Source organism: Macaca mulatta, chromosome 16 (genome assembly GCF_049350105.2).
Source record: "Macaca mulatta isolate MMU2019108-1 chromosome 16, T2T-MMU8v2.0, whole genome shotgun sequence".
Classification (NCBI taxonomy): Eukaryota; Metazoa; Chordata; class Mammalia; order Primates; family Cercopithecidae; genus Macaca; species Macaca mulatta.
Genome location: NC_133421.1, coordinates 20,900,373 through 20,915,413, shown reverse-complemented (window position 1 = coordinate 20,915,413; position 15,041 = coordinate 20,900,373). Strand labels below are relative to the sequence as shown.

At 55.9% G+C, this 15,041-nt stretch overlaps 1 protein-coding gene across 5 annotated transcripts in view; it reads left to right on the top strand.

Moving 5' to 3' along the window:
* The first annotated feature begins 458 nt into the window (after nucleotides 1–458).
* Nucleotides 459–15,041, top strand: part of SLC47A2 (solute carrier family 47 member 2) — a 32,709-nt gene continuing 18,126 nt past the window's right edge. For 2 of the 5 annotated variants that reach the window (XR_013406167.1, XM_002800327.4), the window contains exons 1-13: nucleotides 1,315–2,408; nucleotides 3,620–3,721; nucleotides 4,051–4,119; nucleotides 4,866–5,014; nucleotides 6,077–6,119; nucleotides 8,498–8,542; nucleotides 8,855–8,952; nucleotides 9,409–9,506; nucleotides 10,517–10,630; nucleotides 11,725–11,792; nucleotides 13,056–13,164; nucleotides 13,991–14,066; nucleotides 14,459–14,528. Coding sequence is in view for 4 of the 5 variants with exons in the window: in XM_002800327.4 (XP_002800373.3) it covers nucleotides 2,286–2,408; nucleotides 3,620–3,721; nucleotides 4,051–4,119; nucleotides 4,866–5,014; nucleotides 6,077–6,119; nucleotides 8,498–8,542; nucleotides 8,855–8,952; nucleotides 9,409–9,506; nucleotides 10,517–10,630; nucleotides 11,725–11,792; nucleotides 13,056–13,164; nucleotides 13,991–14,066; nucleotides 14,459–14,528 (1,164 nt within the window). In the remaining variant the exon portion in view is untranslated. Of the gene's footprint in view, nucleotides 750–897; nucleotides 1,001–1,314; nucleotides 3,052–3,619; nucleotides 3,722–4,050; nucleotides 4,120–4,865; nucleotides 5,015–6,076; nucleotides 6,120–8,497; nucleotides 8,543–8,854; nucleotides 8,953–9,408; nucleotides 9,507–10,516; nucleotides 10,631–11,724; nucleotides 11,793–13,055; nucleotides 13,165–13,990; nucleotides 14,067–14,458; nucleotides 14,529–15,041 lie in introns of those variants that run through there. The other 3 variants (XM_028836107.2, XM_077970524.1, XM_015118792.3) reach the window with 3 other exon arrangements.

Here is a 15,041-nt window from a genome sequence, read left to right as displayed (position 1 = left end):
AAGACGTCCTGTGCAGCTGAGTGCTGAACGCCAATCAGCTCTGGGTAAAGCCTGATGTCGCCAAGCTAATGGCGGGGCGTCTGCACTGAACATATTCCAGCTTGGTGGGGCAACGGAGCCAGCTGTCCTCATTAAAAGTGACCTGGAGCCGGGCGCGGTGGCTCAAGCCCGTAATCCCAGCACTTTGGGAGGCCGAGACGGGCGGATCACGAGGTCAGGAGGTCGAGCCCATCCTGGCTAACACGGTGAAACCCCGTCTCTACTAAAAAAATACAAAAAATTAGCCGGGCGAGGTGGCGGCGCCTGTAGTCCCAGCTACTCGGGAGGCTGAGGCAGGAGAATGGCGGGAACCCGGGAGGCGGAGCTTGCAGTGAGCCGAGATCCGGCCAGTGCACTCCAGCCTGGGCGACAGAGCGAGACTCCGTCTCAAAAAAAAAAAAAAAAAAAAAAAAAAAAGTGACCTGGAGTGAGATGGACTCTTCTGCCTATACCTCCACGTGTGGGCTCCCGAACATCTCCATCACTACGGGCTCCCAAGAAGTATTGTTTCTGGCCACAGGGCTCACTGCAATGCTGTGACAGGAGGTGACAGGCCAAGGCCAGCAAGTGACTGCTCTCCCCAGAGGCCCTGTCAGCTGGAAGCAGCTGGTTTCACATAACAGAGACCCCAGGCCCAGGTCCCCTGGATACAGGAGGATTTGCGGCTGCCCTTTTGGAAGATGTAGGCTGACCATGAGAACTGGCCAAAGGTGAGAAGGATGTGAAGGTGTTGGAGGAGGGAAGTCAGACATACTAACTATAGCCTGGCCTGTGGGGCTGTAGCTTTCACCTGTACTTCCTCCCGTTTGGTGTCATCATCACAATCACGACGGTGATCAAATGTCTTCTTTCCTCTAGGCAGGTGGTAAAGGTACTATCTGGTGCACAAGTTGGAGAGTGCCGTGATAGGAGCCATCAGAACAAGGGCAGGAACGTGACCTCCGAGGTGATCCTGATGCAGGTGCTTCCAGTGGAGCGTTTCAGAATTCTGTGTCAAAAAAGAAGGCTGCATGTTGACTGGGGTGGGGCTGTGCCTATGTTCGGGGTGGCCCATGGGTGTGATGCACCCCTTTTTTTGTATTTGTCTTGCCTCCTCTCCTTCAGGGTCTGCTCCTTCCTCCTCGTGGCTCTGGGGGCTGCATCTCAGAATCCCACCGGTCACTCCTCCGATGCAGGGATGGACATGGGAACCAAGTGGGGCCTTTGGGGTATCTTCAGGCCTCCCACAGCCGCTGGCCTGCCTGCCATCTTCCTGCCCCCCCGTGCCCCTTCGCTCACTTCTCCTGGGCTGAACCCACACCCAAAAGCCTGATCCAGGACTGGGCTAGGTGACCGGTGCAATCCTTAGATGCCTCTCTTGGTTCCCACTGCCCTGCAGTCTTGGGGCAGGTTGAGGGGGGAGTCACAGGCCATCTAAGCAAGGAAAAGCAGAGAGGGCTGTTTGGGAGGGTGACGGAGGACCCTGGTGGGACACCGAGTCACAGCCTTGCTGGGCACAATGACTGGCGTGCATAGTGAGCTGCTTTCCCAAGCAATGCCACCCCCAGCTCTCAGATATGCTGCTGAAAAGGGTGACGGGCAGTGGGGGGCTTGGGACTCTGCCAAGGTGTCCTAACTGCCATCCCCATCCCCAGGCACAGGCCCAGGCCCCTCCAGCAAGAAAGGCTAGGGACCACACTGCCACGGGGTTTGCCACACCCTTGTCTCTTGGGAAGCTGCCCTCTCCCAGGGAAAGGCAGGGCTGGGGGCTGTTCAGGCTCTGCCACTACCTGCTGTGTGACTTCGGGCAGGCCACCAATTCCTCTGAAAAATGGGAGTCATTGTGGGCACCATCACACCTGGGTACAGGACGCCAGTGGCTCAGCTGCCCCAGCCAGGCTGCCCTGTCCTGGCCTCAGCACACCTCCCACAGCCACTGCCGGCAGCCCTGGACCTTCTCCTGCTGAGGCCTTACTGCCAATCCCTCTGGGAGACCAGACACAACAGGCAGCCGTCTGGGTGACTCCCAGGAGCCCAGGCCTCTATCCTGTCCTCCCCAGTGGCTGGGGCAGTGGGCTGGGCAGCAGGGCCTCAGTGCCCTGGGAGGCAGGGCTCATCCCACAAGTTGCCATGGTGGCCCCTCCTCCTGCCCCTTACTCATTAGCCAAGCTGTACTGACACGGGTTGCCCAGGCAGGGGACAACTCGCTGGACAAAGCTGGCCGTGCGGGCGCTCAGGCGTGCAGGGTGGCCAGCGCCCGGCCAGGAATGGACAGCCTCCAGGACACAGTGCCCCCGGACCACGGGGGCTGCTGTCCTGCCCTCAGCAGGCTGGTTCCCAGAGGCTTTGGGGCTGAGATGTGGACTCTCTTTGCCCTTTCTGGACCCCTGGTAAGGAGGAGGAGCTGGGGGGCAGGCAGGGAGTGGAGGAAGCTGAGAGGCTGAGGGTGTCTGCCTTGCAGGCAGGATCCAGAAATGTGCTCACATTTTCTCCAGAAACTGCCCATGCTGACTGCCAGGTCTAGGGTCTGGGGACAGCAGGACGGCTCCTGGAGGCTGTCCCTGGACAATCCCCAGTGGCAGTGGGGCCTGACATTGCTCAGCAGCAGGCAGCCCCCACACGGAAGGGGTGGGTGTGCCTCAGCTGGAAACCCACAAAAGCCTGAGTTGGAAGATGGCTCCAGGACAAATGCAGCCCAGAGATGCGTGAAACCTGCAGCACCTTCGCAGGCGGGAAGAAGGGGCCGGCTGCCCATTTCATTTCCAAAGGGGAAATTGTTTTATATACATTTTTTTTTTCCTGACCACAAAGAGTAATGGACTGGGCGCGGTGCCTCATGCCTGTTATCTAAGCACTTTGGGAGGCCGAGGAGGGAGGATCACCTGAGGTCAGGAGTTGGAGACCAGCCTGGCCAACATGGAGAAACCCCTGACTCTACTAAACATACAAAAATTAACCAGGCATGGTGGCGGGCACCTGTAATTCCAGGTACTCGGGAGATAGAGGCAGGAGAATCGCTTGAACCCGGGACGGGTAGGTTGCAGCGAGCCGAGATCGCGCCACTGCACTCCAGCCTGGGCAACAACGGCGAAACTCCGTCTCAAAAAAAAAAAAAAAAAAAAAAAAGGAGTAATGAATTTGCACTTCCTGTAAAACTTTCAGAAAAAACTGAAAGTTATAAAGAAGAAAGAAGTTTAACTCAAATCCTAGTGCTTGGAAATAGCCATTACTAAAGATTTTGGTGTATTTAATTCTCCTCCTTTTTTGGGTTGTGCGGCCTTACCAAATTATTGTTATAATAGGAACGGCAGTATCAGTATCAGACACTTGGGTCAAGCTCAGGGCGCCAGGCACTGCGCTGGGTGTCTCTCGTGCACTGACCCTTCTGGGAAGGGACATGGAGGCCAGGGGTGACTGTGGCTGCAGAAGACAGAATGGGAGCTGGGCTCAAGCCACCCGACCTCCGGCCCTGGCTTCCCCGGGCGTAGGTGACCTCTCGGGGCACTGGTGCGGGGCCCTCAAAGCTGGAGAGGCCTGTCTTGCAGGGCTGGGCTGTGTGGGCACCTGTGGCCCCAGGTCTGACCCGGCCGCTGTCCTCCAGTTCCTGTTCCAGATGCTGACTTTTATGATCTACATCGTGAGCACTGTGTTCTGTGGGCACCTGGGCAAGGTGGAGCTGGCATCGGTGACCCTTGCGGTGGCCGTGAGTACCCAGCTTGGCCCAGAGCAGGGACATTCTCTCGCCAGGCTTTTCCACCGGGTTCCCGGGTGGGCCCGTCTTGGGTGGCTGGTCAGGGATGGGAAGACACAGCCCACGTGGCTGGACAGCCGCCTTCACAGGTGGAAACTGAGGGCTGGAGATGGAGGGAGTCTCGCCCTGGGGCACACAGCACGTGAGGCTGCGGAGCAGAGCCACCTCTGCCACCGCTGCCTGATGGGCAGCATTTCCCCACCCCGGCTCAGCCCAGATGCAGGGGCCTCTCTTCAGGCCTCGCCTGACAAGCTCTTGTTTCCTCCTGTGTGTGGCACCAGTTTGTCAATGTCTGCGGAGTTTCTGTAGGAGTTGGTTTGTCGTCGGCATGTGACACCTTGATGTCTCAGGTGGGTGGCCTCCCGGAGCTGGGCAGGAAGCTAGGCAAGGGCAGAGCCAATCCCACAGGTGCCATGGAGATGGCAGGTGGAAGGGATGTACCCAGGTGATCTGGGAGTGATGGGCCCTGGGGTCAGCTGCCCCTGCCCCACCTCCAAGGACCACAGGCTGTCAGGGAAACAGACCCTCCCCTTTGAAAGAGTCTGGGCCAGGAGAAAGGGGTGGAGACGGTGGAGACAGTTCTCTGACCTCTTGTCCCCAGAGGAGGTCACCAAGTAGAGAAAGACAACCAGTTCCCCAGCCTCACTCCTAAGTTCGGCTGCCTACATGCAGGCATGTGTCAAAGGCCAAGGGGACACAGAAGGAACCTCCCTGCTTGCAGGGGCCTGCAGTCCAGCAGGGGCTGCCCAGGTGGCCGTGGGGTCACAAAGCAGCAAGGCCTCACTTCTCCCTGGGGGTTCTAGCCTCACGGTGGACCTGGGCTTGGTCCTGGCTCCACTTATCCCTTCCGCGACATATGATGAAGCCCCCCAAAGCTCGTCCTCCTTGGAGCTTTGGAAGAACACTGGAGACAGTGGGGGGCCCAGGCTCAGGAAGGCCCCTGTGCCGTTACAGGCTGCGGGCGCCGGGCTGCGGTCACCAGAGGCCGCAGGCTCCGCCACACACCGCTGGCGCTGCTGACAGTCCGCTCCCTGCGCGGGGTTTAGGAATGTCCGGGGCAGTGGAAAGGGCTGACGCGGGGCGGGCTGTGTTGCAGAGCTTCGGCAGCCCCAACAAGAAGCACGTGGGCGTGATCCTGCAGCGGGGCGCGCTGGTCCTGCTCCTCTGCTGCCTCCCTTGCTGGGCGCTCTTCCTCAACACCCAGCACCTCCTGCTGCTCTTCAGGCAGGACCCGGACGTGTCCAGGTGCGCTGGGCTCCGGCTGGGGAGATGGGACTTGCCAGAGACCCAGAGGCTCCTGGAAAACCCAGGCCGCCGAGGGAAACCCTGAAGCAGCTCAGCCCTCAGACCCCATGCTTCTCTAGGCCACCAGTGCTCACGGTGCACTTGGCCTGTGGGTACCTTCCAGGCTTTGGTTTGGGGATTCTCCCCACGGCTGCAGCTCCAGCAGTGACCAGCAGGGGACAGAGGCGGACAAACGCCCAGTTTTAATTAAGGAGGCAAGGCGAGAAACAATTTGGGATTCGCATTTTATTTGCATTTGTGTGCCCGGACACAGTTGGAGCTTTACAGATGCTTTTGGAGAAATGAAGTGTGTGCGTTTTCCCATATTCCAAAAAGGAGAAAGATGACAACCACTTTCTGATGAATTATAGATGATGATGATGATGATTTGAGACAAAGTCTCGCTCTGTCGCCCAGGCTGGAGTGCAGTGGTGCGATCTTGACTCACTGCAACCTCCACCTCTCGGGTTCAAGTGATTCTCCTGCCTCCGCCTCCTGAGTAGCTGGGACTACAGGCATGCGCCACCACACCCGGCTAATTTTTGTATTTTTAGTAGAAACGGGGTTTCACTATGTTGGCCAGGATGGTTTTATCTCCTGACCTCGTGATCCACCGCCTCGGCCTCCCAAAGTGCTGGGATTACAGGCGTGAGCTACTGTACCCATCCTATAGTTTATTATGAAATTTAGAGATGCCCTGTCTTAGGGATGCCTTGTTCATTTATATAATGTACATTTCATTTGATTATTGCTTTTTAAGATATAACCGTTTTTTCTTACAAACCACGTTATTCTGAATTGAAGTTCCCTGGTTCTGAGGCCTGGGCGTCTGGGTGCTTCAGCTGCCCCTCCTGGCACCTGCTTAGCATCTGGAAGCCGCAGTCCCTGATGCTGAGGTTTCATAGTCCTGGCGGAGACCCTGGGACGGCGGCTGAGCACCCTGTCCTGGAGGACACAGGGGAGAGGGCCCTGTCTCCCCAGGCCACAGCCTGGTCAGCTCCGGAGCTTCTCCCTCTCTTGCAGGTTGACCGAGGACTATGTCATGATTTTCATTCCAGGACTTCCGGTAGGTGCCCTGTTTGCTGAGCATGGAATCCCATTCTCCTAAATTCTGGCTTTTTGCTTTCCCACCCTATCCTGCTGTGACTTCCTGCTGGGCCATGAGGATGATTGACAGAAGAGAAGTATGGCCTAACTATGGGTACCAGATAACCTTTGGAATTGATATTGTGGAAGGTTATTCAGTCCTACAAAGAGACTAATGACATATTTTAAAGGGAGAAAGCATATTATAACCCAATATACACATATTGATCCCATTTCAACCTCCGGGAGGTGGAGGTTGCAGTGAGCCGAGATCATGTCACTGCCCTCTAGCCCGGGTGACAAAAGTGAAACTCTGTTTCAAAAAAAAAAAAAAAAAAAGACTTAACCCACTGCAAGATTATATACACATTTGCTTATACTTTTTTGGACTCTTCCAGGGTTTCTATTTTTACATTTAAGATATTAATCCAACTAAAAATGTTTTGAACACCATTTATTGCATATTCTCTCCCTTCTGCATTGATTTGTTAAATACTAAATGAATCAGCAGTGCATCTATCTGGGTCAGTGTCTGTATGTCCAGCGACCCGGGGATCTCTATGCCTCTTCTGCAGCCCAGTGCTTCACTGTTTGACTTGCAGGTTGGTGATGCCTGTTACGACTGCCAGTTCTGTGTGCTGGACGGCCCTACCAGGCTGAGCTCACTTTCTGACAGTGTAGCCTCCATGGCACCAGGCTGAGAATTGTGGGCAAGGGAGCTGGGCAGGGAAGAGGTCAGGGTGAAGGTGGGAGGCCTGAACAGCGTGCAGTCCCAGCAGACCCAGCCACGCCCACCTCTCTGCCAGGCCAGTGCCATGACCTTTTTGGGGCCTAGTTGGTTACAGATTTCTTCCGGTATATGGAAACCCCCTTATAGGACTGCTCTTCTCTGAGTCTTCCATATAATCCATACTTTGGCTTTTCGGACAAAAGTGATGGCATGTTGTCAACCAGGACTACTGGGGCTGGGTCGGGGGAAATGCCCTATAAAGATGTCACTGTGAGGCCGGGCGCGGTGGCTCACACCTGTAATCCCAGCACTTTGGGAGGCCGAGACAGGCGGATCACGAGGTCAGGATATCGAGACCATCCTGACTAACACGGTGAAACCCCGTCTCTACTAAAAATACAAAAATTAGCCAGGCGCGGTGGCGGGCGCCTGTAGTCCCAGCTACTCGGGAGGCTGAGGCAGGAGAATGGCGGGAACCCGGGAAGGCAGAGCTTGCAGTGAGTGGAGATCGCGCCACTGCACTCCAGTCTGGGCGACAGAGCGAGACTCCGTCTCAAAAAAAAAAAAAAAAAAAAAAAGATGTCACTGTGGTGTCTTGTCAGTAAGCCAAGGCCCTTCCATAAAATGCAGCTGCAAAAGTTAACTACCAATAGTAGTGACTAATAAGACTAACATAGGGCGTGGCTAACACTTGGAATGCTTAAAATGTCCCATGTATCATTTTGTAAGCACTTTGCAATATTAACTTTGCAATATTTATGTATGTAAAATATTAAGTGTATATTAAGTACACACACGCACTATTATTATCCCCATTACAGATGAGGAGACAAACTCATCTGTAAGTATGAGGTTAAGTAACTTGCCCAAGATCACACATCTCTGAAGAGGCAGAGCCAGGAATCGAACCCAGTCCATTCCAGCTCTGTACTCGTATCAGTACACTATGCTGAAAAGAAGTGGAGAGCTACAGGAAGGAATGGGACAGGGCCCTGGGTTAGGTTTCAGTTGATGCCCATTCTATTCCCCTTAAGAAAGGAGAGAAAGGGTAGATAAAGTGTCCCCAACACACACACTGCCACGCACACTCCCCTGCGGTCCTCCCCGGCCAGGGAAGGGCCTGCCGCCCCCGTAGGGTCTTGAACCTGCTTAGCCTAGGCTGCTCGCGGCCAGCATGTCTCAGTACCTGCCATTCCCTCGTCCGAGGTCACGCCTTCAAATCCTGTCTCTAAGGCCAGAGGCAAAGTAGCCCCTTCTGTGAACAGGCCCTTGGGTCACTTCTCACCTTCCTAAGCTGATGGGGGCCTGGCTTAGCAGCCAGAAGGCCTACCAGGCGCTGTGCACCATGAGCATGTGTGCAAAGGGTACTCTCTCAGAGCCAAAGCACGCCTGCTCGTCTCCCCCGTGGCAGAAGGGAGCCCTGAGGGGGCCTCTCCCATAGGCCGGGCCCAAGCACGAGTCCAGGTGGCTGGGTAGGCTTTGGCCGCACCTGAGAGGCCCCAGACATACTTTGATGAAGTCATTGCCCCAATCTAGGGTACTATGTCCTGGAAAGGAATGTCTGTTAAAGCTCATTTGGTGGGTTTTGGTCATTGTTGTTGATTTGTTTGGGCTTGCTCTTCATACAGGTGATTTTTCTTTATAATCTGCTGGCAAAATATTTGCAAAATCAGGTACATTTGGTGTGCGGGGAGGCCCTTCTCCCAGCACACTGCCCTATTCCAGTGGGAGGGGGCCTGGGGCTTTCCCCTTCTCTCCACCCTCTGTGAACTGGCTTCTGAAAGGGGTTGCTTCCAACCCACCTGCCACGTCCTGACCTCCCGCACAGAGGCAGGTGAGAAGCTGTGCGTCCCCGCCTCTGCCAACTCCCGAACAGGGATGGCTGAAGGGGCAGGAGGAGGAGTCCCCATTCCAAACCCTGGGTTTGTCCATCCTCCATCCATCCCACTCACACCTCAGCAGGGCCAGTTTTCATTTATTTTCAGAAGATCACCTGGCCCCAAGTCCTCAGTGGTGTGGTGGGCAACTGTGTCAACGGTGTGGCCAACTATGTCCTGGTTTCTGTGCTGAACCTGGGGATCAGGTGAGCCCAGGGTTTGGTGGGGCCTAGTCAGGGGACACTGCCCACCGAGTTCCCCACCCCTGCTGGAGACAGATCAGTCACCATCCTGGCCCTGCCTGTGCCATCCTGAAGTGGAGGGTTATGGGGAGTTGGAGGGGCCTGATGGTCCCTTGGGGACCTCAGTTTGAGGCCTGATCGGGTGAGAGGACAGCCACTCTTCACTCCTGCCCAAGCCCACCAGCAGAGGCGAAGTGGGCACTGGCAGGGTGGCCCCCAGGACATTGTAGTTGTGGCTGCCTGGGAAGAGCCACCATGGCCAGAGGTGCATGTGGGCCCTGGTTGAGTCTGATCCCAGGATGGGAGTAGAGCAGAGCCATGCCTGCCCCACACGGGTTGGCCGCCAGAGCAACCTCTCTCTCAGGCAGGGCAGTGGCAGAGTTGGCATCAGTCCCAGCCCTGTTCTCTCTCCTTTCCCAGGGGCTCTGCCTATGCCAACATCATCTCCCAGTTCACACAGACCGTCTTCCTCCTTCTCTACATTGTGCTGAAGAAGCTGCACCTGGAGACATGGGCAGGTGGGAGGCCTGGCCTGCTCTGGGAGGCTGAGCAGGCCAGCGGCACAGCTGCCCAGGCCTTGGGGCAGGGCGGTCTGCAGGCAGAGGGTGCAGTGGAGCCTGTTGGAGGAGGTGCAGGACCCTGCACGGCCCCCTCCTCCCCCTTTGCTTCCCCAGCCCCAAGGGCCCGGAGTCCCTCCATCCAAGGTGTCACGATGCAGAGTCCTGCTGCATCATAGAAGCCTGGCCCAGGGAGCTTTCTTGCCCAGCCCCAGCTCTCAGGATGGCGGTGAGAGCAGCGACACCCATGGAATACCAGGCGTCAGCAGTGCGTGGGATGCCCGACATTCCTGAATTCATTTAAACCTCACCCCACCTCATTAGCCCCATCTTACAAAGAGGAGATTATGACAGATGGAGGTTAAGTAATTTGCTGAAACACCAGGCGTGTAGGGGCCTGCCCGTGCTTTTCTGCCTCTTGAGAGCCAATCCCATACAACAAGGACCTCCTCTTGCCAGATATTTCAGGAACAGCTCTGCAGGCCCCTGGGGCCTCACGTGGGGCAGGGCTCTGGCTGAGCCCTTTCCAAGCTTGCCCGGGGCACCTGCGGTGTGTTTCCCTTCAGTATCCTTGATCTCATGCCGCCCCTGAAAACTCCCCAGGGAGGCAGAGCAGATACAAGGTCTGGGGTTTTCAGATGGAAATGGAGCCTGCGGAGTGGTGGGTAGTTGCTCAAGATCCCACACTGTTGAGGGTGGAGTGGGGACCAACATCCACGCCCTGGGCCCTGGGGCCATCCCGTGGACCGGCCAGGTGAGCCTGGTGCCCTGTTCCTGCATCCTCCTCCTCCACGGGCCCCAACGCCAGCTCTAGACCAGCCGCATTCCCTCTACAAAACGCGCAGTGCCTGGGCCTGCTAAGCCCCAGAGCAGGAACAGCCGAAGCTGTTTAGGGGCCTCCTGGCTGTGGGGAGCAGGAATGGGGTGGGCAAGCCAGGCAGGATGTCAGCTCACGGGGCCTCTGTTTCCAGGTTGGTCCAGCCAGTGCCTGCAGGACTGGGGCCCCTTCTTCTCCCTAGCTGTCCCCAGCATGCTCATGATCTGTGTTGAGTGGTGGGCCTATGAGATCGGGAGCTTCCTCATGGGTACGTGGGAGAGCATGGGGGGGCGCAATGGCGTGTGGGCGGCTCACCCAGCCCAGAAGCCCCCTCCCCAGGATGGCAGCTCACCAGCCCCCTTCCGACTTCACTGGCCAGGCCCTCAGGCACGGACCCAGAGAGCACCACTGCCCAGCGGGGCTGATCCATCTGTTGTGGTCTGCCTCTCCATTAGGCTGTGAGCGTCCAGGAGGCAGGCCTGGGCCTTTCGTGCCTGAATCCCAGCACAGGCCAGGCGGAGCAGGTGCCCGTGGGAGGTGTCCAAGGCACAGAGGAGTGACAGATTGAACTGGTTTGCGGGTGTGAGCAGAGGCCCGGGCTTGCCAGTATGAGGCTCCCACCCACTGCCTTGTGCGTGCTCATTAAAGCACTCGGCGAAGTGAGGACTCCAGGCAGCCTGAATATGAGAACCCCTGCCCTGCCCCACGTTTGCAGATGAGAAAATGGGGCGCAAGAACAGAGCAACTCCACAAATAAAAAATCAGCGGAGGGCCGAGAACCGAACTCGAGTTGCCGGACCCTGGTCCCGCGCTCTGTCTCCTCCCTCACACTGAGTTCATCTGAAAAGACAGACCACACAGGGAAGCCTGCAGGGGCCTCCGGGGCACTGGGCAGAATTTTCCTAACGGGCTGAAGGCCAGGCAGGAATGTCTTTTTGTTGTCATTGTTACCAATCTGCCCTTCAAAATCAGCCGGGCTCAGTGACTCACGCCCGTAATCCCAGCACTTTGAAAGGCCGAGGCAGGTGGATCACTTGAGGCCAGGAGTTTGAGACCAGCCTGGCCAACATGGTGGATCTCTGTTTCTACAAAAAATACAAAACTTAGCTGGGTGTGATGGCACCACCTGTAGTCTCAGCGACCTGGGGGCCTGAGGTGGGAGGATCACCTAAGCCAGGAGGTGGAGGCTGCAGTGAGCTGTAATTGCACCATCACACTCCAGCTTGGGCTACAGAGTGAGACTCTGTCTCAAGGAAAAAAAACAAAAATTGCACGAGTCCCCAAAGTGGAGCAGCGTCCTGTTGGTGCAGGGTCTGGGTGTCTGGGGCTGTGGGCTGGGCTCACGGCAGGCCTCTCCTCCAGGGCTGCTCAGCGTGGTGGATCTCTCCGCCCAGGCTGTCATCTACGAGGTGGCCACTGTGACCTACATGGTAAGGCTCCTGAAGGGGTGTCTTCCCCAGATCCCCCACCTGACGGCTGGAGGTGTCATAGGAGGGGGGCAGGCTGTCACCTGAGGCTGTCTCTGTCTCCTAAGGGACCGCCCTGGGCCTCTCGTGCCCACCAGGTCCAGGCCCTGCTCAGCGTACGCCAGGGCTCACACACAGGTGCCCACAACCTGTCCACCAAGGGTGATATTTCACCCACAGATGTTGGAATTTTAAAAAGTAATTAGCATTATTTTAAAATTGGGAGATTTCACATCAGAATCTTATTTTTGAATTTTCTTTAAAAAATGCACATTCCAGGCCGGGTGCGGTGGCTCGTGCCTGTAATCCCAGTACTTTGGGAGGCTGAGGTGGGGCGGATCACAAGGCCAGGAGTTCAAGACCAGCCTGGCCAATATGGTGAAACCCCATCTCTACTAAAAATATAAGAAGTTAGCCGGGTGTGGTGGCGCAGGCCTGTAGTCCCAGCCACTTGGGAGGCTGAGGCAGGAGATTCGCTTTAACCCAGGAGGTGGAGGTTGCAGTGAGCCGAGATCATGCCCCTGCACTCAAGCCTGGGCAACAGAGTGAGACTCTGTCTCAAAAAAAAAAAAAAAAAAAAAGGCACATTCCATTGAGCAGTGGCCCACATTCCTGCACCCTGCAGTCGGCCAGCGCTGGGTGACAGCGTCCCCACCAGGGCCATGGGCTCTCCTCCACCACAGCCCCCACCTCCCCTCTACTCCCCACAGAGACACAGCCATCATCTTGCTTACGCAGCCCACGTCACTCCGGTGCGCATCTACATGTTATCCTTGACCCCAGCGTTAAGCAAAGGAGTCACAGAAATCTACATTACAAAACCAATTTACAGATTCTTATTTTTACAAATGGTTTCTGCTGAAATCTCTTTTTTCTTACAGGGAGCTTTTCCGGGACTAAGACCACAGTCGCCTCTTTAAAATCTGTTTACTCATTTGCTTTTGACAACACAGTGATTTCGGTTGCAAGGCCCGCCTGCCTGTGCTGCCTCTGATGGCGCAGGTGGTGGTGGGACTGGTTGGCTCATGGAGGGGTACCCCCACCCTTCTCCCAGCCCCAGCTCTCCTGGCCTCATTGTCAGCAGCAAGAATATGACATACCTCTTATGCTGCATGCCTGAGATCTGCCCTGCCTTCCCGCTCCCGTCCCTCTTGGCCCAGGCTGGCTCAGGACTTCAGGGGTTGGAGGGTGGGCCCACTGACAGTGCTTTCTTATCTTTGATCCCAGATTCCCTTGGGGCTCAGCATCGGGGTCTGTGTCCGAGTGGGGATGGCTCTGGGGGCTGCCGACACTGTGCAGGCCAAGCGCTCGGCCGTCTCGGGCGTGCTCTGCATAGGTAGGTGGAATCCTCTCCTGGTAGGGCCACTGAACATTGGCCTGAGTCACCAGCCCGGGCCAGAGGAAGGCTGGCATGGTAGAGGCAGCGCTGGCCTTGGGAGCCACCAGGTTTATCTTCCAAGCCTGCTGGACCTGCCATCCGACCCAGGCCAGCCTCTGCTGCTAAGCTGACAGCTGCCTCCCTCTGAGCAGCAAGCGATCCTCCCACCACCTTCTCCCCATCCCCACTCACGCCTTCCCTGCCGCTGTGACTGTGGGACTCTTGTGGAGACAGCTGGCTTCTACCACTTACCTTAGAGAAAAGCCTGACTCTTTGAAGGCCCTTCCTGCCCAGCACTCTCCTTCCAGCTGTCCAGAGTCCTTTTGCAAGCCTGGCCCTCCCGGCACCCCCATGAGCCCGGCGGCTGCCAACCCACTCTTGAGAAGGAGCCACTCGTGTCTTCCGACATCGTGGCTGTGCTTTCTGAGACTGGAAGGCTCAGACGGGCTTCCCTGTAGTGGTTCTCAGGCTGTAGCCTGCGCCGGAATCCCCGAGAGGGCTGGTCACAGATTGCTGGGCCTCACCAGCAGGCTTTGATTCAGTAGGTCGGAGGCAGGGTCTGAGAATCTGTTTCTAGCAAGTTCCCAGGTGACGTTGCTGCTGGATCAGTGTGCCGCCTACTCTGAGAACCACTGGAGTGGAAGCGTCTTCCACTCTGCCCTTCCTACAAGACCGTCTAGCCCAAATGAACGCCTCAGATGCAGGGGACATCAGGGCCCGTGACAAAAGGCACCTGGTTGCAGAGGGCGGGAGCTGTCATTGCTGCACCTTTTGTCTCTTGCAGTTGGCATTTCCGTGCTCCTGGGCACCGTGATAAGCATCCTGAAAAATCAGCTGGGGCGTATTTTTACCAGTGATGAGTAGGTAATCAGTTTTCTATGCTGACTTTTGGAAAATGTCAAAGTGGTTCCCAGCCTGTCCTCAGATTTTTCACAGGCCTGGCTCAGTGCTCTGCCCAAAGGAAGTAGGAAGAGCCCAGGCTTGGCTGTCACTGAGAGGAAGCCAACCTCTGTCTGTCCACCCTAGGCCTTTAGTGCCTGTCCACAGACAAGAGGCTAACTGAAGGGCAGTCCAAAATTGTGGGGGCTTTGCTGAAGGTTTAGGTGTGACCCACAGACACAGAAAACATTTGTGTGGGGGATCTACCTCTATTCCAAAGCTTTTTCTTGTGGGGGTGGGGTGTGGAATAGAAGGGATATAAACGGGTCTGAAAGGATACGTCTGTCTTAATGCTTTCTCATTTCTTCTGCAGAGATGTCATTGCCCTGGTGAGCCAGGTCTTGCCGGTTTATAGCGTCTTTCACGTGTTTGAGGCCGTCTGTGTAAGTACCACTTTGATCCAAAGCCTGACTCCCTGCCACATGATTTATGTATGTACTTGTGCCCTCCCCAAGACCACACAGGGCTGTGAGGATGAACTTGTTAATACACGTGAAGGGCTAACTGTATAGTACGTGCCCAGAGTATTTGCTGATAATAGTTCCATTCTTATTTCAAACAACGACTTCCCTCTTCTTCTGCAATTTACACAGCTCAAAAGCGAATGCAGATTAGCAAAGAACTGAAAAATTGCAGCAGTGTAAAGCCACAAATCCATGACATTGACCTATGCCCCAGGCTGGCCAGGAGCTGAATGGCAACCATATCCTGTTGCCGGCACAGAGGGACATTTCTACAAGGGAACGAGCCCACCCAGAACACAGACGGACCTGGACTTTCTGCTTCTTTGATCACTAAAGGACAGGTGTCATTTAACATAGATTTGAATTATGTGATTTTTTTTTTTTTTTTTTTTTTCTGAGACAAGGTCTCGCTTTGTCACCCAGGCTGGAGTG